General features: G+C 40.8%; 1 protein-coding gene across 2 annotated transcripts in view; it reads right to left on the minus strand.

The window, feature by feature from the left end:
* negr1 (neuronal growth regulator 1) overlaps positions 1–22,283 on the minus strand; it is a 125,658-nt gene extending 103,375 nt beyond the window's left edge. The window contains exon 1 of one of the 2 annotated variants that reach the window (XM_052074625.1): positions 21,902–22,283. In XM_052074625.1, the coding sequence (XP_051930585.1) occupies positions 21,902–22,062 (161 nt within the window). In that variant the 5' untranslated portion in view covers positions 22,063–22,283. The remainder of the gene's footprint in view (positions 1–21,901) is intronic. The other variant, XM_052074626.1, reaches the window with a different exon arrangement.
* Positions 22,284–25,779: the final 3,496 nt, after the last annotated feature.

Genomic DNA, 25,779 nt, shown 5'->3' on the forward strand with positions numbered 1-25,779 from the left:
CCCAGGAAATGACTGTAGACATGCAGCTCAAAATAAGCATAAAGTATCTAGTTATTTGTCAACTCGGGCTGTCACTCTCGCTCTTTATCCTGGGTACATGTTCAAAACATTGGTCTTCGTCTCCGAAGGTTCAAATTCTCACGGTTGTCAGTACAATAACCAACAAGATCCCAAGGTTTGCAAGACATTTTTGAATGCTATGCTTATGATCATTAAAAAAGGAAACAAACAAAACAAAGCAAAAAAATGTTTAAAGAAACCACTCTAGGTAACGAAAGCCATTGCAGCAAATATCTGACTGCTCCTGCTGTTGTCTTACAGGAAGTCAGGCCCACAATTGCTTCTAAATCAGAGCGCTAAAGGACTAATGGAGCTTTTCCATTGCATGGTAAAGTGGTACTGCAACCGGTCAAAATGAAAAGGCAAAACACAGGCCGAGTTAATCATTGAATGCTGTCTGAAATTAGATCTAGTGAGTCGCCATGTTAGCTCGCGGTGTCCTGAAGCGATGCAAACTTCAAGGCATGTTTATTTTTTATTTATTTTTTGTAAATGTTGAGATGCCAACATTTTACAAGCTTTAAGGCATTCAAGAGAATGAACACAGTTTACTTGGTTATTTCAGCTGAGGCCAAAATGGCTGATAAACCAGATTAGATCCTCAATTGGGATGGATACTGTATTGCAATAATATAAATAGTTTGTGGGGGGGTTAGGCTTAAGCCTGTACTAATTTTTCTTTATCAATTTATAAAACATGCAATTAGATGAATATGGCTGCAAGGTTTGCTGAATAACCACATTAAAAGAGAACAGTGTTAAATTGGAAAGTGCCTGAAGGCAAACGTAATGGGTTTTTCCTTTGACATGCTCTCTCTGTGATGTCAGTGAATGGGTTTCTTGCTCCAATTTCAGATCTTCAACTCTTTGAGATAGATAGAATGCATTTACTGCACACTGGACAAATACAATCAAAATGGCAGAAAATAAAATTCTAATTTCATACACATCATACATTTAACAGGAAATAAAGGTATGCATTATCAGAGCCGGCCGGCATGCTATCTTTTTGGGGGGTTGGAGAAAATATGGAACAGAGGAGTTGAAACGGTTTAGTAGATAATTATTTGTCAAACTGTATCCACTCAGTGAAAATGTGAGCTTCATGCAATCTATTTAATAAAAGTAGGGTTGTGTGTCTAATGTAGAGATGCTTTTTGTGTCCATCTTGTGAGGGGTTCGGTTACATAGCAAAGAAGGAAATGAGACATTTGGACTAATGTTGTTAACTGCCTCATGTCCCAGTGTGTCCTCATGCTCCATAGGTAAACAGCTTCGGATGTAGACGGTTGAAAGATAGCTTACATTGTTCCAATTAACAGACTAATTGGATGTTTTTATCTGATTGTGACAGGGGAGTTGAACTAGTACCAAAAATCAAAGACAGAGATTTCTCTATAATTTATCCAGGCACAGACCACGCTGTGTGTATTGATGAGCATAAATGTATGACAGAAAGATAATATCATCCTACCATCAGGACGGATGCAGATTTTCCTCTGCCGTTACTGAATGGATGGAAAATGTTTGAAACTGCTTTGATCTCATAACAGTCTTTTTTTTTTTTATCAAGAATGTGGAAGACAAATTAGATTCGGCGGGCCAAGCGACAGTATATGCTCATTTCTGCTGAGCTCATGATAAGGCTGTTTTTAGCATTAAAGCCTTGCAAACTCTTATCAACCGCCCATGGACGAATGGAGGAGGCTAATTCCCCAACCTCAACTTCTGTCACAATTAATCCAAAAGCAAGCTAGTATTTGCCTCGTTCATGTAAAGTCGAGCATCAAAGGTGCACAATATCCATTCCTGTATATTGTTCGATATGCAATTTATTCAGTCTAGGAAACAATGTTTCCCTTTGTGAAATAACTTCAATCAATTTAATCAGTTTCAGATTCACATTGGTACCATCATTATATGTTAATTGCGTGGCCGAGAAATTGTGAAAATAATTATAACTCATTCACTCAGTGTGAAAAGAAATAAACAACTGTCGAGAATAAAACTTAAAAACATTATGTACTCATTCTCAAGTGTGATGACAAATGACAGTGACCGTTTAATCATAGGTGTCAAACTCAGGTCCTGGAGGGCCGCTGTCCTGCATGTTTTCCAAGTTGCAACACACCTGATTCACATGATCAGATCATCAGCAAGCTCTGTGCAAGCCTGTCATTGAACCTGTTCATTTGAATCAGGTGTTTTGCAACAGGGAGACTTGGAAAACATGCAGGACAGCGGCTCTCCAGGATCTGAGTTTGACACCTATGGTTTAGATAACCGATTGCTGCACGGGAATATAGCTAAATCGCCGCAATGACTGAATGTCAATTCTGTTTTCAAAATAACATATACAGTAAATATTCTCTAATACGGACTTGTGTTTGCGCTGTCCAATTTGTCCTGATAACAGAAATTCCTGATTTGGGAAATGAGCATGGTACATGTCCTTTATGAACCTGCAAGTAGGTTGACAAAAGGCACGTGTAACAACACAATCAATAAAATACAAAAATATACTGTCCAAAAACTCTTTATATAACAAAACCTGCAATACAGGTGTATCCCCAAAAAAGCACAACAGTAAAATACGGACAGTATTTAATGTTTATTTTTTTCTGTCTTGGGGGGGAAAAAATGTGTATTTTGGATTACAGTGCACTCCGCTTAATAGAACACCATTGGGCCGAAGCGCTTCTGTTCTACTAAGCGGAGTTTCTATTAACCGGAGACACTTTATTAGGTACACCTTCAGACACGTCGACGACCAAGTTATGCACGCAGAAAAACCCCTGCTGACGAGTTAGAAGAGATATTTCGACTGTGGACGTCCATATCTTTAATCAACTTCAGTCAAACATCTCAAATCACGAGAAAAATTTCGTTACTTTTGTCTGGAAACAGGAGTTCGTAATTTTGCGGTTGACTTCCCTCTCAATGCGCTGGATAAGAGGGAAGTCCTGGAAACCGCGGGCGTACCTTCTGAGAATCCGGCAATGCATCGTATCGTCTAAGTATGTCCTTCTTATCCGCAGGTGATAGCCCTCGTCTCTTGAATGAAGTTGAAGCCATTGTGACGTGCATGTGTCTATGTGTGGAGTGACGCGTGCTACCTGTTACTGTATACGGCTAGAACTACCGCGTTTTCTCGCGATAGTGGTACAGTATCGCGATAGCTACACTTCGAAAACCACTAGTTTACAATGTTCATTGCTTACGGCCTGTTCTATTAAGCGGAGATCTGTTCTACTAAGCGGAGTATCTTTATAGGAAATTGCGGATTATTAAGCGGATTACTCTATTAACCGGTGTTCTATTAAGCGGAGTGCACTGTATTTTGTTGGATGATTTATTTGGTTTATGACAATGTTTGGCTGCGTGTCATACAGTTTTCTTGCGAGTTGCAAGTAACTGTCCCGTTGATCACCGATGTCTGGTAATTCTTGTGCATACTGAAGGATTTTTGTTGCCATTTGCATCGCTTCCTTGCTGGATGGTGGCTTGTCATCAGGAGTTGAATCGATGCATTGTTTTTTAAAGTTTCGTAGATTTGCGTCTTTCCGACTCGAAGTGTCTGCTGGATCTTTTTAACTTTGTGTCCAGCCTTGCTCAAACGGATGCATTTCACTCGCTCCGCTCCAGTTGTTACAGTTATTCTACGTTTCGATGCGATGATCTACACGACGTAAGTGAATAAAGTTAAAATCTTTCGGAATTACAGTAAAACACACGCCAATAAAAAGTCGCTTACACGCCTTCGTTTCGAATCTGATGAATGAAAACGGCGGAGCGAATACGTTTCTTCGGTCATGTCGAGTGGGTGGTGCTTTTAAGCTAGTGCCGCGTTCTCCAGGACGTAAGTGAATAAAGTTAAAATAATTCACAATTACAGTAAAACGCACGGCAATAAAAACTCACTTACACTTCGTCGTTTAAAATCTGATGATCGAAAAACGCGAAGTGAAAACTTGTTTCAACATTGTGTTTTTTCCATCACATCGGGTGGGCGTTGCGTGTATTTAAGCTCCCGCGGCATTACACCTTCATCCGGGTTACGGGTAGCGGAATTTCCGCTTACGCAAGTTCTGGTAACACGTAATATCGTAGTCAAAATGTTAATGCATAGGTTTTTATTCCGGGTGAAGGATATTCCTTTCCATAGAATTCTGGGGATGGGAATATTTACTGTATAGCTGGTTCTATGGCTGCAAGTAAATTTGTGTTCAGTACTATCCGCAGTCCACAGTTACTTGATGACAGGCCCAGGGTGTAAAGGAGCTCACCCATTTGCTTCAGCTCAACCGCAACCCAGATGTGGACAAGTGATATGGCTATCCTTAGCGTCCTGCTTGTGCTGCGTACAGATGCTCACTTAACTAAAGTCTCATGAATCGTGTTAATACTGTATCTGCTATCAACTCGCAAAGGCTCATGAAAGATCATTAGATATGCATGGTTCTTTTGAGTAGAAATTTACAGCGTACAGCAGCAAGAATGTGGGTAGAAAGAAGAAAGGAGAAAAAACAAACAAACACAATTCAATTAATTGCAATGTAAATACAAAATGGATAAATCGCAGTGCTATTTACAATTGTTTTTCCCATCATTTAATTATTATTATTATTGTTGTTATTATTTTTATTCAGCAGCCTGACAGCAGTCGGTAGGAACGAGTGTCGGTATCTCTCCTTCTTGCAGCGCGGGAGTAACAGTCTCTGGCTGAAGGAGCTACCGAGTGCTGTCAGGGCGGGCTGGAGAGGGTGGGAGGGACTGTCCATCATAGCTTTTAGCTTAGTTAGCATCCTTCTGTTGCCCACCTCCTCCAGAGTGTCAAGGGAGCAGCCCAGGAGAGAACTGGCCTACCTGACCAGTCGCTCCAGTCTCTTTCTGTCCCTGGCTGAGATGCTGCCTGAGCAGCAGACAATGCCATAATGGTGGCCGAGGCCACCACCAAGTTATAGAAAGTCTTAAGGAGCAACCCCTGAACCCCAAAAGACCTCAGTTTCCTGAGTAGGAAAAGTCGGCTCTTCAACAAAGTAATCCTGCGCTCTTTCTCATTTCCTCTCTCCCTTGCCATTCATACTCGTCATAGCGGGGGCCATGATGTCGGCAACTCCATCACGAAGCTTGATCATGTGTGGCGTCGCCAAACATTTTCCTGATGAGAACGTCAGCAACAGTCACATATTTTTCTCTTACAGCGGGTTAGTATATATGCGAGGATCAATCGCCAGTTGTGCAGGTGATAGCCACCAACTGTCGTCGTTTGTTTGACCGTGTCACCAGGTGTGGTCTAACAAATAGTTGTTCTTGTCTTGAATGTGTTTTAGAATTCCTCCAAACCGAGTTAAAAGAGCTGCACAGGAGAGTATTTTAAGAATTGATTGGAAGAAACCTTCATTATCAATGAAATAAACATGGTAAAAGCCTATGGCAATAAAACAGATTGGTCCTTCAAAACATGTCACTTGCCAGAAACATGGAGGAGGATACAGCATTCACTTTGTGTTAGCATACACATTATAAAGCATTTGCACGGTTTTCACTGGAAGGTTTGTGTTTGACTCTTCGCTTAAAAAAATGATTCTAAAAAGATTCACTGGAGGATTTTTGATCTCAAATAGAACCGCATGTATAATTGCAGATGCCTACATATTTAATTCGGGCCACACATGGCTTAGCTTTGACCTAACATTCGAACAAGCTGTTGGGATGACATAATCTTGTTCTGTCTTGCTTTATGCCTCATGCAAAGATGCACTCAAAGGTAACAAAATCAGATTTGACATGAGCAAGTATTTGTCAAGTACAGCTAAAAGTCGGTCAGTGCCCCGAAAGACAACCGAGTTTGGAACCTTTCCCTTGCAACCTCTTCTTGTAACCAGTATGCATGAAAGGCACGGCTGACCTACATGCTGTAAGGGGTACTCTTGCTCTATTGTTAGTGTGTACTGGTGAGGAATTGAGGTCTTTTCTGTTAGCTGGTGATCCGTTGAAGCCGCAGTCTTTTTCAGCAAAGCCTATTAAAAAAAAAGAAAGGAATACAGGAAATCTACAGAGAGAGCAAGCTCCCAGGTTATGGGCCCAGCATGACTTATCTCATGTCTGTCAAACCACACTGCTTGTGTAATGCACTTGTGGGTTGGTGACATGGACGTTATTCTGTGTGTTTATGTGGGAGGGAGGTGCTTGACTGACAGACCTAATTCCCGCAACACGAAGGAGATCCATACATCGTTAATCATTGACAAAAATGAACATCCCGCTGTATCTTTTCAAGGCTAGGATTTAGCTTCTCGCTGGTATATGTGTGTCCAGTGTCCACGATACACCATGAGATGGGGAGGATTCTCTTGCAGCTGGAGGCCTTAGCTGAGGCTTTGCTTCAGTGCGTCTATGATGGATGATACGGTTACAGAGCTCACCTTCTTGGATGGAGGCTGTCCTATCATCATGTCAAGGTCAGTGGTTATGAAGCTTATAAAAGTGTGTCAACCTTGTGAATTTACTAAAACATTATGTATGTTACATTTAATCTTACACGCGCACACACACACACATATATATATATATATATATATATATAAAAGCTTGAGGGTTCTGCGCAGTATCCTTGCTGTTCCCAGCACTGCACATTTCTGGACTGAGATGCCCGATGTTGTTCCCGGGATCTGTTGCAACCACTCATCTAGTTTGGGGGTCACTGCCACGAGTGCTCCGACCACCACGGGCACGACTGTCACCTTTACCTTCCAGGCTCTCTCCAGTTCCTCTCTGAGCCCTTGTATTTCTCAAGTTTCTCGTGTTCCTTCTTTCTGATGTTTACATTACTTGGGACCGCTACATCCACTACAACGGCTTTCCTCTGCCCTTTATCTATGATCACGAGATGTGGTTGGTTCGTCATTACCATCTTGTCAGTCTGGATCTGGAAGTCCCACAGGATCTTCGCTCTGTCATTCTCCACCACCTTTGGAGGCGTTTCCCATTTTTACTTTGGGGTTTCCAGTCCATACTCCGCACAGATGTTTCGGTAGACTATGTCAGCCACCTGGTTATGGCGTTCCATGTAGGCTTTCCCTGCCAGCATCTTACACCCTGCAGTTACAGTACGTGTTGGATCGTCTCAGGTGTCTCTTTGCACAACCTACACCTTGGGTCTTGTCTGTCTACATATATACCTGTGTGCATATATGTATATGTATATGTATATATATGTATATATATATATATATATATATATATATATATATATATATATATATCAAGATATCGGTGGCATGGTAGTCAAATGGTTAGCACGTCCACCTCACAGTGCAAAGGTACAGGCTTGGATTCCGGCTCCGGCCTCCATGTGCGGAGTTTGCAATTCTCCTCGTACCTGCGTGGGTTTCCGCCCACATTACAAAAATATGCATGGCAGGTTAATAGAACAAACACTCGAAATTGTCCCTAGGTGCGAGTGTTCGTGTTTGTTCATCTTTGTGTGCCCTGCAATTGGTTGGCAACCGATTCAGGGTCTCCCCCGCCTACTGCCCGAAGACAGCTGGAACCGGCTACAGAAAGCCCATGACACATGCGACGATAAGTAGAAGAGAAAATGGATGGATGGATGAATGGATGGATTATCAATGTCGAAGTGACCAAACTCAGAAGACAGCTCAGCCATGACATTCACAGTGCAAGCCCCAGGGCACTTTGATGTCAATTTCAGCTGACAACAGAAGGCGGTAGAACGTCAAAAAGGTTGCCCCCTAAAATAGATGAAAATGGGTCGACTATTCTGCTTAATTCATTGTCCACCAATGCAAAATGAATCTAAATGTTTTGATGGGTGGGGGCACTTGGAACATGTTGTCCACCCATCCATTTTCTGTACTGCTTATTCTCACCAGAGTTGTAGGTGTGCTGTAACCTATCCCAGCTACTTTGGGGTGAGAACCAGGGCACACCCAGAACTGGTTGGCAGCCAAAGGCAAAATAATATAACATATCATAAAATAAAATAAATACAGACAAACAACCACTGGGACACACATTGAGACTTATGGACAGTTTAGTCTTCAGTTAACTTACCCTATAATGTTTTGGAATGTGCCAAGCAACCAGAGTATCCAGAGAAAACCCACACAGGCATTGGTAGAATACGCAAACTCCACAGAGGAAAGCATAAACCCGGATTTGAGCACACACCCTCAATAGTGTGAGATGAATCTGCTTAACAGACAACCACTGTGATACCAAAACGTATTGCAAAGAAAATTACAGACCTGAGTTCCGCTTCAACCAATATACCAAACACTGAGAAACCAAACTCATCTTACATTACCCTGACAAATAAATTCACATGAAACAAAGGTTCTCTCATAACCTTGTCCACTAAAAACATGGGCTAAAATTAGCTCCTCTTCAAAATACAAATCTTACCCCTGATTTCAGCTGTATCACTTTAATATGTATGGTGTCACAAAAGTCACTCCGGTTTACCCCTACCTCCCTCACACCCCCTAAGTTCCAGTTGTCATTTTGATAGACTTCAGTGTTATTTACACTTTTTTGCTTGAAGGATTTGGATAACATGAAGTCTGTACAGGTATTGCTACATCACACTCTGAAGCCTCAGCTGAATCAAGCTTTTGTGACATCTCCCACTGAAGCACTCCGGAAAGCTTTTCCCCAGCTTTGCACCAGATCTACAAGTTCCACATTTTCCTTCAGTGGTAGTACAAGCAGGCCTTCCAACTGTGTGATCTGTCAGGAATAGGTCCTGTTCCAATCAACTTCCCATGGCAATTTTGTACAACTTCTCCATTCTCAATTGGTGAACCATGGGCAAGGTTACAAAAATTCAACGGTTTAATGCTGATGGCCTCACGTCTATCCAAATAATCTTTTCGTTTGGGATATACTGTACATGATTGAGCTATTATTATATTTATATCAAACAAGTTAAAATTCACAAAGAAAAAGGAGTAGGGTGAGACATACTGTATATATATATATTTTCCCTTCTTCCTACTTCCTGTGAACATGTAAACTGTGCTAAATTACTGTTTTGTGTTGTTTTTCTTTTTTTAAGTTATTTGTACTTCCCTTTTACTCGCTACCAAATTTCTGCTGTCTGTTCATGTGTTAGATAAACAAACAAACCAACATACAAAAAAATAAACAATAATACCTGATATGATATCGGTAAAAGGAAGTTTGTAGTGACTTTTTGGAAATGTCGGTACTTTCTTGACAACAGTTACTACATTCCTGTTTGAAGAGTGTTGATACAGAATGATCGGGTTTATGTCGTTGCCAATATTGTTGGTTTGAACATGTATGGGAACAGTCCTCCAAGTCAGTTTATGGTCAATCTGAGTTCTACCATTCTAGTGGTCCACGGTTCTTATCAGAATGCACAAAGCTGATGTATTTTGAGGAAGCAGTTACTAATTGCTGAACTTCTGACATAGAAACATTTTCAGCTTTGGAAAATATTGTCAGTTAATGCAATACCGCCCCAATAGGAACATCTACGCGGAAGCAATAGCACTTGGTGACCAATGTAGCCACAAATGCCATATGGATACAAACATCAAGATAATGTTGTTGAGGATGATTTGTATGTGATGCAATATCGCTCTAATGGAGGAGAAAAAAACCTAATCACACTATTCAGCTAATGTTGATGACTGTTTTATGGTGGGTGGATGTCTGTCAGTTGGACAGTGAATCAAGAGTCATTGTGTTTGCATACCTGGTTCTGACATTACTGCCCATGCGTGTGCGCTAAAGGTCATATTAAGAAATAACTGCAGTGCAAAAGCATAATCATCACACAAAATCCTTGCAGTCCGAGCTGGTGCCCCATTGTCAGGGCAGCTTCTGTGGCCATTCCTGATTATATTAATGTATGACTCCCGAGGGAGATATTACCTTACAGTACGTTACACATGGCCGTATCCAGGATGCAGAGCATATGGCCAATCATGACCCAAATAATTCATACTAGAGAGGAAATTTATATTTTAAATACCATGGTTCTACCTTAAGCCTTTTTGGGCCACAACGAGCCAAACTGTAGCGGCCGGCCCTGCCAGAACCAGCACTGGCTCTATGTGGTGCAAAAAATTAAATTCAACACAACAGTACTTCAAGGAACCTTTAGGTCTACCATTTAGTAAGTTTCATCACAAGCTTTGGTGACTCAATCTGAACACTGGGATGAACCCACATGACGGAAAGTAGAAAAGACACAAAGAAGTCCGACTCTTTAATGGACACTGTAGCGTATTGTGTGCTGACTGTTGGGCTGTGAATAAAAGGAATAAATCAAGAAATATATGATCGTTAAGAGAACTACATCGATCAAACTTGAATGTCCGGTACAGGTCCAGACAACAAAGCCCCACAGCATTAAAAGGTTTAATTACTAGTTTGATGACAACCTGATAAGAGGTTTGAGCAAAACCCTGTTCACTAGTCTATGAATAAATATAATTACGATCAACACATAATTTAGGTTGCACTTGGTGAAGGTATAGCCAATTACTGTTAATAATACTGCAGCATTGATCCAACATATATATGAAATAGGATAATTAATAAGCAGTCACTGTCTCGAGCTAGGTCAGTTCAAACGTTATCTAAATTGGCTCCTCCTTGTGGAATAACATGGTTGGTGCTAGCAGGGAGCTGGTGTTATGATTGATGACACGTCGGCCTCTGGCACACTCGTCACTGCTGATGTACTCTCACACTGCTTCACACTTCAGAACTAATTGGGCAACCCCACAAATTCCCTACCCTGCGTATGCGAGGTCCAGCTCCAAGCAAACCACCCACGCAGACGTGTGTGAGCTACACTCTTCTGATTAAGCTCTACTCACAAGCATGCGAACATGTCAGCCACACGGGGGGCGGTTCTGTTCATCATGTCGTGCACATTAGGTGAGAAACAAGGTGGGCAGCATGCGCCACAAATATCTTTGAAGCACTATAACTATCAATTTTCAGCGCACGTACAGAATACATTACAGCAAAGTTTGTAAACAACAACAACAGTCCAGACAAAAGCTGTGTGGTATCCCATAGGACTGTGCTACGGTTCACAGTGCTATCTGTGGATTACTTTGTTTGTTTCTCCTGTCTTCATTGAAGGTGACTCAAATATAACCTATGATATGTATGTAATGCTTATAACAACAGATAGTAACAGACACAATTTTGATTTAATGTCTCGCTCAAGGACACATCAGCGGGCGCCACTCTTCCCACATTTGAACTGACAACCTTGGGATCTTTAATCCATTAAGGGCTTGGAGGGTTGCTGCAGAGCAAACACAAGGCCTGTATCCTTTCAAACTCTTTGATGAACAACACACCATGTTCGCATCATGAATGAATCCACGCAGCAAAGCACTGCAAATGCAGGCGCTTACAAATGTTGCACAGAATATGGTTGGAAAGTCTTCCCATATCTGTGGTGGATGTTTTCGGTTTAAAATGAAGGTCAAAGGTTCGGAAATTGTTGCTGTGCACTGAGGCACGACTGATCGGCACAATTTGTGAATGTAGTCAAGTCAACAGTATTTATAGAGCACTTTCAAACAGCCATCGCTGCATACAAAGTGCTGTACATGGAGCAATTTAACATGCACAATAAACAGTAAGACAAACCGGTAATAAAGGCGGTAGAAAGCACCAAACAGTAAAACCAAGAACAAATCTAAGTCATGCTGAGTCGAATGCCAAAGAATACAAGTGAGTTTTGAGGAGGGCTTTGAAGATGGGCAGCGAGGAGGATTGCCGAATGTTCAGTGGGAGGTCATTCCAGAGTGAGGGACCAGCAACAGAAAAGGCTCGATGCCCTCTGAGCCTCAGTTTAGTTCTTGGTACTTCTAATAATGTCTGGTCCACAGACCTGAGGCGCCAGGCAGGGGTGTAGGAGCGGATGAGCTCAGAGAGGTAAGGTGGCGCGATATTATTCAGAGATTTGAAAACAAAGAGGAGGATCTTGAAAATAACTCTAAAATTAATGGGGAGCCAGTGAAGGGATGCCAGAGTAGGCCAAAGAACGCTGAATAGCCTTCCATGATGATTACTCCTAAGTCTGATTAAGGCATTGAGCGAAGTTGAATGAACCATGAGTGCCATTTGGATAGCCACCATTTCAATGAACGGCCAGCAAATTTTGCAAACTGGTTTCGTTATCACGCTTGGCTTTCTCAAAGTATTTTCTGCTGCTGCTATTGCTATCTCAGAGTCTCCGGGCTGAATCATTGGTACCTGGCATGTCACCAGTCGCAAAGAATACTAGGATAGTCTTCGGCTTGAGATAAACAAAGTAAAATCTCAACAATTTCCATCGAGGAGCATATGTACAGACACTTTTTGGCTCTCTTCTGGGTTTGAACAGGCTCTCTTGAGGACAACCTCAGTCAGAACTCAGCTGTCCTTCCTTTGCTTGTTCATTAGCCTCTCACTGCTTTGCTTTGCTTTTAATCCAAAATATTCTTATTCCGTCCTAAATCTCTACAAAGCAATGCACGCATGAATAATTCATGCAGCTATACACAATCCCATTATTAATCATAAACTGATATAAGTATATAGCTGTCAAAAAAAAAAACACTGCCAGCAAACCAGCAGATAAGGAGAACAACGACTAATGCATTTGAACTGACTGAAAAATAAAAATAAAAGCCTCTGTTTGAAGTCCCCTGAAGAGTCATTTCCACAACGGTGTTTTTAATATGAAGGGTAACCCATCAAAATATTTACTTTAGGTACAGTATGCCTGCAGAATCTTACAATACCGCCATGTGGCTCAATTTACTTAGCATGAACTCAAACACTCAAGTACAGAATGAACAGAAAATCAGAGTATCTTACATCTGACATTTATAAAGTTTAAGATTTCTTTTTTTTATCTGCAATAACAAAATCTTGGTGTCCTGATGAACTCAGCAGAGGAGTTGGGGACCCAGATGGCTTCATACCAAAATACGAGCGAGTAATTCACATAACGTTCCTAAACTATTATCTGTCACTGCCCCAAATTTAACATTCATGAGAATTACTGTGTCATCTCCCTTGTTTGACAGAATTTCCGATAAAGTACATGGTAATAGTAGCCACTTTTTTAAAATGACTTTCCTTATTCTTTATGTACCAAAAAATATTTTTGCTGATGCCTGAGAGTTCAAAGACCCAACAGTGTGACTCAATTTTTCAGGACAAATTGCAAATCAACATCTGCTCAGACATGTTGTGGCTTGACTGGGGTTCACCCTGGCAATACAGTTAATTTGGGAATATGAAAGAATCTCATAAATGAAAACAATGACAAAACTGGTTTAGACTCTACATGCCGTGTGCTATACAGTTGACATTTTTAAAACGTTAACGTCTCCCAAAACACTTTTAAAATACTTGTAACCCCGTTAAAGTGATTTTGTTGTTAGGCCATTTAGGTAATTTCATCATGTCCAGCTGACAATTAGGTGACCTTTCCATAAGGTGTGTAATCAACTCCTTTCTCAACAGTAAATATTCTGATTTCTTTAGTCCTTCAGGAAAGCAGACTGATTCTTTCCATGTGAAAACAAAATAAGACATTTGTAAACATCTGCTTTATTTTGTAGAACAATGATCAACAGTTTTCCATATTTGGTGACATATTATGGACCAAATCAATAAATCTAAATCCATTGATGGAAAAAAGTTAAATCATGTTTACCCTATTGGGAAAATAATTTTTGTACTGTATTTGATAATATGAAAAACATACTGAAACTGTACTGCAGTTTGAGGCTTTTGTTTGTGTGTGTGTGCATGTGTGTTCAGGGCGTACTAATTGGATTGCTCTAATGATGGCCATGAAACAGAGTTGACAGGCTTACAAAATTCACATTGTGAAGACTACAGGACTACATTACCAAGTATGTTGGCAAGAATACATGTGAATGTTTGAAAAAAAGAAAAAATATTAATAATCAAAGTTTCGCTCACAGGGTGTAGAGAATAAGCCAGCGGGGGCATTGTGTTCAAATCAAAGGCAGTGCCTGGATTTCGGTTTGTAGAGACTTGGCCGGCACATTTCAACCAAAGACAACTGGCTGGTTTAGAGAAGGCGGAAGATTCTGTGCAAACTGGAAAGCGATTGCATGCCTCAGAGAATTTTGACTGTGCACCTGACTGACTGTCACACAGATTGCAGATAGATAAAACAGACTGTTGCTACATTTAACTTGTTATCAAAAAATTAATTTATCTTTCCAAAACAGTATCTGTTTTACGATTTACAAAGATATGTAATCCCACGTTTCATTTTCAAGAAGGATTACAAAAATCGGGGCGGCCCGGTGTACGACTGGTTAATGCGTAGGCCTCGAAGTGCGAAGGTGCAGGGTTTGATTCCTGTGTGGAGTTTGCATGTTCTCCTCGTGCCTACATGGGTTTTCTCCGGGTACTCCGGTTTCCTCCCACATTTTCCAAAAGCATACATGGCAGGTTAATGGAATACTCTAAATTGTCCCAAGGTGCAAGTGTGAGTTTTTGCTCATCTTTGTGTGCCCTGCGATTGGCTGGCAACGGATTCAGGGTGCCTCCCGCCAAATACAGCTGGGATAGGTGCCAGTATGCCCCCACGGCCCTTGTGAGGATACGCGGATCAGAAAATAGATGGATGGAGATATGGAAATGATTACAAAAATCCCAACTTCAATACACACATTATACCACTGTTATTCCAACATATATTTACCTGGTAAATTAAGGGCCTGTTTTATCGACTTTTGACCATATACTGCGTCACCTAGTTTCAATTAACAAAAAAAGATATGTGAATATAGTCCTGGGAACACAGCCAGAAGTTAAGGGTAGCAGTTGTCTTGACATTTGACGTTAATATAATCCTACTTGAAACACCAGGCATTAAGTGGGCATTTATGGTGATCGTAGTATTTCAGACACACAAACGGTTCATAGATTACACACGGCAAAGACTTAAGATAAATTTTAGTTGATGTCTCCGTCAAATGAGAAGATAGAAGAGTGTTGCTTCATATCCCCCAAATATTTCTACATCCTCCCGCCTCGCTACTCAGGCGATATGAGGCAACTACATGTAGGACTATATTTACTTCCGTAAACACTGCGCCAGTGATGTCATTTTTTTTTTTTTGTTCCTGCACGTCACCTGACGTCATGCTTTGTGCGCATCCGTGTCACATCACAAACATGTTACGTGCGCATTAGTTTTTGTAATGTGGACAAATACATTAAAAAAAAATTGATTTCACTAAGAATTCAAATTGAGCATTGTGACATGTTTTATGAACATAGCCTATGACGACTACTTACTCGGCATAATGGAGCATATATACGGTAAGTCATGACGGATTTTCGGTTCCTGGTTTGAGTTTCTTTTAACTACTTGAATACTCTCAATGTTTATGGGCTAGTATTGTGGCAGGGTGATCAGCTTCGGCTGCTTATCTCACACGCTCTCTCCCCCACCGTCCCTGCCCAGTATACGGCGGCCGTGGCAATGATGTTAGCCGTTCTGCCATGAAGCTGAGGTTATGGCGATGGAAAACATTTTGAGCCCTGCGAACCATGTAACTTAATCTTGCAGTAAGTAGTGCTTGCCAATATAATCATTTTATTATCAGGTGTCTTCAAACCAGTAAAAAAAATAAATAAACACAAAAAGGAAATTGAATAGAAACACTTTCTACCCTCTGAGTTACTGTTTCAAAGCCAGTTTGTTTTATCATTATTTATTTCCAACAACCCAGTACTCATCCCCCGTGACTTTGGTGACTAATTAGTGAAATGACAGAAACGTTGTAACAGTGATATCACATCCATGAAAAATAAGTTAAAATACCAAAGTCAAAGTAACATATATACAATTCGTGTCATTTCTGATAAACATCCATCCATCCATTTTCTAATCCGCTTCTCCCTCACAAGGGTCGCTGGCGTGCTGGAGCCTCTCGAAGCCGTCTTTGGGCAGTGGGCGGGCTGCACCCTGAGCTGGTCACCAGCCAATCGCAGTTCTGAAATACATACGGTTCTCTAAATAATAAAACTTATTCAGATTTATTTATTTATTTATTTATTTTGCTGGGAATAACACAACCAATGTTCCATCTGGATAGGATATCGAACTAAAAATAGCACTGTGCTGCCATAGCATGTTCTCCTTCTGACATCGAACCGTGTAGAGTATTAAGGCCTACCTGTGAAGTAATGTAAGATTTCTCTGAATCTTATCAAAGGTTTAGACCATCCATGATGAGCATACCACTCAAAAAACAACCACCTCTACAAGTCAGCATGTTTGCAAGTCAGCATGTTCCATTAATTTGCTGACATGAGAGGCATACTAAGAGTTGCTTCTATTCTGTAACTTGGATTGACTGAATATTTTCAGCTGAGGTTCTGTAATATTGTGAGGGAGAAGCACAACTAATTGGAATGCGGAACCTGACCTTGGCAAAAACATAACTTCTTATCCCTCCCAAAAACATATACTTAAAATAGTACCATGGCAAGACTTCAATGACTGTATGTGGATTTTTAGAGTGAGTCATGAAAGTTACTCCCCCGATGAACCTATATGTAGTCAAGAAATGCACTATGTCCCTTTTTATGTATAGTATATCAGCATCACGATATAAAAATAAACGCCTCGGGCAGCATCCCAAAGTATTTCCTTAACTAACTTCCCGATAATATACATAAATTGAGATTTTCTGAATCAGTTGAAGAAAAAAATGCATTTTACTGACAATTGTGAGGTTATCTTTTAGGAAGCTGACTTTGGTATTAGTTTTGAGTATATTTTTTAAAAAGACTGAAATTTTTTTTAGCTCTGAAACAATTTCTGATCATTATGTTATAGCTATGATTGTAAAGCACAGCAGTAAAAAATAAAATAAAAGTAATTTTTCAGATTGCTGATGTCAGTCCCAGTTCCCCATCAGATTGAACAAAGTAAGATAAGATAAGATATCCTTTATTCGCCCCACACTGGGGAAATTTACAGCCTCCAGCAGCAAGAATGTATGTAGAAAGACAAAAAAAAAACAAACATCTTTCGATGTAGAGTATGAGAGTAGAGAATGTAGAATGTAGAGTAAGATACTGAGCCCCCAGTTTCTCATTATTCAGGTTTAATTCCTGTTATGCCTCCACTGCTATTATGCATAGGTGTCAAACTCGGGTCCTGGAGAGCCGCTGTCCTGCATGTTTTCCAAGTCTCCCTATTGCAACACACCTGATTCAAATGAACAGTTTCAATATCAGGCTTGCGCAGAGCTTGCTGATAATCTGATCATTTGAATCAGGTGTGTTGCAACAGCGAGACTTGGAAAACATGCAGGACAGCGGCCCTCCAGGACCGGAGTTTGACACCTATGATTATTTTGTAGAAAAATGCTGAGATGCCAAGGCCTCTTTTGTTCTTGATGATGATGCAGCTCCAATCACTTTATGGTCCATGTGGAGACATTTCAAACACATGTTAATGAGAAATGAAGTTAATTTATTGAATTTTAGTTGGGTAGTGACATCTTCAGATGGAAGAAGTAGATGGATGACTATCTATTCAATAAATACCATCAAACCTAACAGATACCCTACAAATGCACATGCGACCTCAATGACGATGACAATCTTCTGAAAGCATGGCAATACAAAATTAACACTGTCAATGAAAATAGAACCCTAGGTTTTAGGGAAACACACTGCATATGGGTATTAGCGGCAATTTGTGGAGTGATTTGCAAAAGGCACATCAAACACAACTGGTTATTTAAAAAGTAAGACATGTGATGAATACTCCAGGAATCACTTTCACAAGAAGAGAAACAGAGAAACAGACCATGATGCTAACAATACAGCTAGCTAGTCTGTTTAAAAAGCTTTTTCACACATCACTTGCCAAAACATGAGGTCAGATGGCTATTCACACAATAGATGCAAGTTGTGAAGACAACGAGCATATGGACTGGGAAACCCAGCAACATTGTTCACAGCAACACTGCTCACATTAATAAATATGGTGCATAAAATAGACAATAGGAGTTTGGCATTTCATGACCTGTCAGATTCTAAGATGAGCATCAGTGAAGCGTGTGCTGTAACTCTTTATCCATCTGTTGAGCTGAGTTACTGGTCGATCTACGTTCCTATTCGGCCTCTGCGATATGGCTAAAATTTAATATCTCAATATTTTTGGCAGATATCCCTATAACAATACAATAACAATATTAATAGTTTTTTTCTTGATGGGAGGTGATAGCAGTACAAAAAAATATCATTGGAAATCGTCTCAATGTTGTCACTGTTTGTGGACGACTCATCTCCTACTTCACATTTTAGTGAAGTTGGCCTAAATTGACAGACTTTTGACAGCCAAGCTGCTTATCCATGTGGAAGAGGATGCTACTGATACTGAGCGTTTGCTGACAACAGTGTGGTTGAGGGCGCTCTTCATCTGGCTGTATACCATCTAATTTGTAGCCAGATGAGTCAATTACTAGTAAGAGTCAAGGTTTAGTCAGCTGTATCCAAATTGACACGAAGTCTGTGAAGGGTAAAGGAAAGGATGTTGTAACTAAAGTACGAAAAACCACTAAGTCTCAAACGAGAGTATGTTGAAGGGGAAGAAGACGGAGAAAAAAACAGCATATGGGCCGAACTTGGATACACTCACGCATGGTGGAATGCTGTGTAATCAGCACAAGCCATTAAAACAACAAGGCCTTTTATTGGAGGCTGAGCTTTTGGGTCATCAAACATGCTTTAAAAGGGTGATGATACACATGTGGACCATTCCTCAACTTCAAGAAGCCCAAAACAATTTAATTGGGTGTGGTCCAACATGAGTCAAGGCAGCAGTAGTGCGGTGCTCGGAATTGAATAAGGTGAGGGAAATGAATATGTGACAGAGCTTGCACCTCACGGGATCAACTCCATAATCCAGTGGCAGTGACTAATTGCATGCTTCAGGCATTGTCAGTTTGAGAGAGAGATCACATTTTCTTTAGCCGGCATTCAGCTTCTAGGCACCTGCTAAATGTTCAAGGGGTTCTTTTGGCAATGATGGCCAGTCCCCTACACTCCCAAAAGTAAACAATAAATACAAATCCACATTTGTTTAAGCAGATGCTTTGGACCAATGAAAAGATGTGAGGAATAAAAAAGCAAAGAACCCATGTGGTTAAAGAGAGAGAAAAAAAATACTTTTATCGTTACTCTGGTCAAAATGGAACGAGGCAAGCCAGAGAGGAAAGAGGCTCCTCGACGATTCAGAAGGTATAGTGTTTTAGTGTAGCAGGTGCAAGCAAAGCGGGCATACTGAAGAGAATAGGGTGACTTTCAAAATATAAGAAACCTTGCTATTTTAAGCCGATTTCTCCCGTTTCTTACATTTTTAGGTGGTCCTTGCTGGAGGGATTTACATGCTGAGACTTCCTCTGAAGGTGGGAGGCAACCGAGCTGATTCACAGCATCGAGCTTACTGTATCTCGGGAGCAAAACACAATCACGATTCAGGCAAAGCTTTGGCCTCCTCAGACTGACACCAGGGAGTTTGAAAGCTTCTCCCAAGGCACAGCCCGGGGAGTAGATCTCTTGAACGGATGATGTTTGGCTTTAGAAGTCGGAGAGCAAAAAGTAAGACGAGGAACCAAGCAAATCATGAAATTCGAAATTATCTTAAGCCCCGTGATAGCATTGCATGCATTGCTGCACACTCACGATAACCTCACAACACAAACAACTCCTCTATTCAGCGGGCCATGTGAGACATCAGTGACGACAAGCGACCCTGAGTGGAACTTTCAACAGTTCAACTGATCTGTATTCAGGTCCACACCCAGCAGCACTTCGTGTCTACATCTAGAGAATTCACTGAAATGGGGCAGCCTTTGCCCTCCGCATCCTTCACATCCTCTGAGCCATCAAAGCGGATATTTGATATTGGTACAAAAAGATATCATCGAGGCTAGTCTTAGATTGTGCATATTTGTGTGCGTGTGTATGGTGTGTGAATCAGCCAAACTGGAGGTACTTTGAAATTTCAAGTGTGCACCCTTTTATAATAACCTGCTGCAGCAAGTGGAACAGTATTATTTTCATGTGCCCATTTTCAGTACAATTTATCATGTTCGGGATAAAAGGGAGGCTGGAATCGACCCATCTGACAGGGTGGGGCACACCCTGGACCGATCACCTGTCAGTTACTTGGTGAACACTTACAGACAGACAGCAATTCACAGAAAGGCCCAAGCGGATACATACTGAACCCCAATACTTTCTTGGAGAGTCAAAAAAAGCTAACCAATGATCCATAGTTCTGCTGCATGTTTCCTATAATGTAAACAATCAAAACCAGGTTTTAGAGGTTCAATCTGTCAGAATTCAAATTAAACTTTCATTGAAAAGTGTGTTGCAATTAAATACATCAGCACATCGAACTCAACCTGCAGTTTTCCTCTTAATTATTCTTTTTTGGAGGGACAGGGGGGGGTTCAAAAACAACGCTTGTAATATACATGTAAGGCTTCCGAAAAAAATGCAAAACATGTTTTTGCATTTTTTGTTTTTTTTTACAATTAAGAGCGTTTATGAAATCACATAAATATTCTCTTATGGGTAGTAAGTACCCTCTGTGCGGAATATTAATTCATATTCAAATAAATCAAAGCTCTTAAAGCCTCCTGGGATAAATGTTCCAGTACAGAGCATCCATCCACCCATACATCAATTTTCTAATCCGCTAATCCCCATTAGGGTCGCGGGCGTGCCATAGCCTATCCCAGCTGTCTTCGGGCAGGAGGCGGGGTACTGCCAATTGCAGGGCACACATAGACAAACAACCTTTCGCGCGCACAATCACACTTTGGAGCGGCCAATCAACCTTCCAGCATGTTTTTGGAATGTGGGAGGAAACCGGAGCATTCGGAGAAAACCCACTCGGGCATGGGGAGAACATGCAAACTCCATACCGGAAGGCAATAGCCAGAATCAATCCCTGCACCTCTGCACTGTGAGGTCGAGATATTAACCCAGAGCATCCATGTCAGCTCCAAACTGATTGAACTCTTTCCTAGTCTAGTGACAAAGTTTACATATTTGTTGCATCTTTAATAGTTATTTATTACATACACATTACACACCTCACCCATCGCAAAATTTATTATTTAAACCATAAGGACAGCTTCCTGTAAAACTGGCATTTTGCCCAAATGATGGAAGAGGGCGAACACGGGATGGAGAAGAGGAGGGAGGCGGAGACAGCGAGTCATGACCACACAACCATTCTTGTGCCTTACATTTAATGCTGCGACATCACACTGTACTATCGCCAAAGTTGGCATGCAAACCCATTACTGTACTGTATTTTATTCACTTAACAGATGCAAGACTCATTAGATACCTTCATTAAACCTATCATAAACATTCAATGATGCAAGAGGCGACGCTCTGCAACGGACGGACACCTAACACGTCCAACGGTGCAATGAGAAACTATAGAAACAATCACATCAAATGCAGGTATCATCTAAACGTGCGTCAAAACTTCAGTGGTACTAACGAGCCGAGCTAGCTTGCATTTGTAGCGGGCTCAAAGCGTCTTGTTAGCAACATACTCGGCAGTGTCGCACCCCCACGACATAGACTTGCAAGAGGGGGAAATAGCCCCCCTCATTGTGTCCTCTTTTCGGCTGTTTACAAGCACCCCGTTGAAGTGGGTGTCGAACTCGTGTGAGCAGGAAAAAGTGAAGTTTGGTTGTTGTTGTTGTTCTTTGAATTCAATGTTATTTTGTACCTGAGGAGAGCCGTATCGCCTTGCCTGCTGACCACACTTTCCACGGAGGAATAGTCCACAGTTTGTCCGGCGGGCAAGCAGGGCGATAGGAGGCAGCCCAAGATGAGGAGGATCGCACTTAGCCACTGACCAGAGAAACAAGCATCCGACAGCGCAATCATCGTGTCCGTCACAACTGGACGTAGCCGCCGCTCTTGCCCAAGTCTTGCGAAAATTCGGAGCGAATATGAAGAGAAAGTCTTTATTTCCACGCTCCACGCAACCGACTACGGACGAGTGTTGAGTTGTCCCGGGTTCGTTCGATGCTGTGAGTCCACTGTGCGGGGAAGTGTACTCTCCAGTGGCTTGCACACCATCTAGCGAGGAAAGGCGGTTTAAAATGGGAGCGGAGCTAGAAGCAGACAACCCCCAAGCTCCGATCCTGTTGCCATGCGGCCGTTTCCCGGGCAACCCCGTTCCCAGTGGCTGACGATGGAGCAGCGAGACCGCCTGGTATTGATACAACCCAGGAGCAATTAAAGATATCGACTTGAGAACCAACCTTATTATTTATTGCTATTAGGGGAAAAAAAGTGAGGTGAGCTTTTGGTGTGAAATGGAGTTGCTATCTTCTGGTGATATGCAGATGAACTATAAGAAAAATGATTTTACAATGCAATCCATCAGGGGTCTCCAACGTGGTGCCCGCGAGCACCAGGTAGCCCGTGAGGACCACACCAGTAGCCCGCCAGTGCTAGGATTGTGATTTGCTCGTAGAAATTATGATTTAAAAATGCAAACATGGCCAGTATTATAGATTCTATAGCTACCTATTTAGCTATCTAACTAGCTAGCTACAGTATACATCTAGCTAGCTAATGTTCTAATATTATTAAATGTCATTTGTACAAATGTTATTTTAGACGTGTATCAATTTGGTAGCCCTTCACACAATCAGGACACATAAAGTAGCTCTCACTCTCAAAAGGTTTGGTGACCCCTGCAATACATATTGTAATTGTTTAGCTTGTATTGAGCCCACTTGCTACAAAAAATGAGAGAAAATGTTTAAGTAAGAACTGTATCATAACAAATTTACTCAAATAAATAATTGCTGGATAAAACACCACTAAAATAACAGCAATTACAGTGGGACGACTATCATATGTCTAAAAGAAAATATAAATACAGTGCAGTACAATGGAACAAGCCATCTTTTTCATAAAGATGGTCAACTTCTGATTACTTGAAATAATTTGTTCCCATCGGAAGTATGGACTAAAATATAGTTGTCACCCTTAAACCATTGACTGTACAGGGCAAAGGTGTGGTGGCCATTCGGAACACCAATTGAACAGATCATTGCTTGTCATGGTGGGTCAAACAAAGCCGCAGAGTAAACTCAGTACGTCTCTGGTACAGACACTTTTCAGTGCTACTTTTTCTCTTTACTAGACACGTCACACACTGAGTGAAGGGGCAAATAGAACAAAAAAACATTTTTGTGCATATTGATTGTCTTCCTGTGTTCTAATATGTCAGTATATAAAGGTGTAGACCACATTTTTTTTTACCCTGTTGATGGTGTTTCACATTATGTGTTTGCTTTCAGCCAGCAGACATTTCGACAAAATTTTGTGTTTTGGACAATTAAGACCTGTTCCCGATCTTACAAATTGCACACGAGAGGTTACGAAAGAGCATAATAGTATATATCAAGTTGGTAAAATGGTATTGGTGTCAGCATTTCTACAAGTACAGGGTAAAATATCACAGCTGATATCGATACTGGTATCATGCATCCCGACAGTCTGACCTGAAATGACAAAGACTATATTGAGTTCTTTCGGGCAATTCATTTCTGTGTAATCCCAATAAAATGTGATGTTTCAATGATGATTTCATCTTAGGCGTCTTTAATTATTCAAGCATTGGCGAGGTGAATATTTAACATTTGGCAGTGCTGCGGCTTCTTGATGATGTTCGAAAAAATGTTTGCTGCACTGTAAAATGCTCAAGGATGGTTATTGATATTATAAATAAATATTTTGAAAACTAAAAATTATTTTAACATATTTATGACAGGAATGCATCCTGGCTCAGTCAAGAAATATCTCAATAGTACCTGGCAGACAAACTCAACGTGGCTACAGGGTCTTTTAAAAAAAGAAAGAGCGAGAGAGAGAGAGAGAGAGAGAGAGAGAGAGAGAGAGAGAGAGAGAGAGAGAGAGAAACCTGAGGACAGTCATGTTGAACCGTCTCAGGGTACTCTGCCAACCCAAATTGAGGAACAAGTGCAAAGTCAACTAATTGATGAAACTCAACCATTCTCCATGTTTTTCTACAATTAGGACGCGCTTTTTATACACAAAAATTAGTTCAACGTGTTATCGATGTATTCAATTTGTAAATTCCATAGTTCCATTCCAATAATGTAAACTGGCTTTAAAAACTACCCAATATTTTATTTGTTTTTATATGATATCTTTACTGTGTGCATATGTCATTTGAAAAGAAATGTAAACACTTTGCATGGGTCTAAAATACACAGTCATTAAAAAAAGAAGAAAAAACATCCCATTGGGCTTTGAAGTGATTTATTAAGGTATTTATGTCTGTTCTTGAAAGCTCCCACCTACACATTCATATGCTCACATACGCACACACACTAGGGACTTAGCAAAGTTTGTTTTACAGCAGTAGCCCCCTGCATTATGTTGCTGTAAGCCTTTCGACTTAGTCAATATAATTCCTTACAGGCTGAACAAGCGTAACCATGGAAATGGCATACATTTCTCAGATGTGACATGTTGGCATCAAGCCTATGAATGACCTCAGATGACAGAATTTTGTGGGGAACAAAACATGCCAAAACTGGCTAAGGGAGAAAAGTTGGACAATCAATTACGACGCAGTCAAGAAAGTATCTGGATTTTGTAATGATGTAATGATTTCATTGTCCTCAAACACCATTTGCTTATTTGTTCATGCTTTACTAAAATGTCTTTGCTTTCACACAACCATAGCCATTTTGTTGTACATCATTTGTTCTAAATCCTATAACATTTTACCCCACTTTTTTTTAAACATTATTCTTAATTTTCCCAAGCATACCAATGTAGAGTTATGCTATCTTTAAATTGTATCTCAAAGACGACTGAGCAAAGACTGCAGTTCTCACTGTTGGGAGCAATTGCAGTGAAAGAAGAGGAGGGTATTTTGCTATTCAAGGGCGTTCATCCTCTAAATATTTTGGTGGGGAGCATTCTTACTCCATTTTAGGTAATTATTTATCTGATGATGTCCACTGTTTATGTTAATTTTTATTTGCGGGTCTGCAGTGAGAGGGCGGCCTGCATTGGAAACTGTTCCTCCAAAGGTTACAAAGGACATTCATCATGTCGGGATTGACTCAACAAATAGTGTCAAGCAAACAGCACTGAAGAGGAGGAATGAAAAGTTCAGGCTTTCAAAACACAGTTCACATTTGCATAAATGAGGCTCTTTCGACAGTGGCATTGCCACAAATAAGAGACTTAACAGTTTCTTCTGGGTTTGTGAGTTGTCATTGGGTGCTTGTCATTAGAAATGTATTTTTTGTTTGTTTGCTCTGGTTTCCTTGTAGACTTTTCAAATCAGCTCAACACACCTCATCGTCATGCATGCAAATATTCAGAATAATTAAACCGACACTGTGTGCTGTTTTTAGACTGGAGGGGAAAGAGAAAAAAAAACTCTGTATAAGAAAAAGGAGACCAAATGATATAAACACCGTAAGACCTACGGCTTAGGTGTTCACAGTAATGGATGTACACTACTGATAATTGGAAAAAAGTATAATGTATTCAAAGGTAGAGTAAAATTGTACCTCAAATTTTCTCTACGGCTCATGTTTCACT

This window comes from Hippocampus zosterae, chromosome 8 (assembly GCF_025434085.1).
Source record: "Hippocampus zosterae strain Florida chromosome 8, ASM2543408v3, whole genome shotgun sequence".
In the NCBI taxonomy this organism is placed as follows: Eukaryota; Metazoa; Chordata; class Actinopteri; order Syngnathiformes; family Syngnathidae; genus Hippocampus; species Hippocampus zosterae.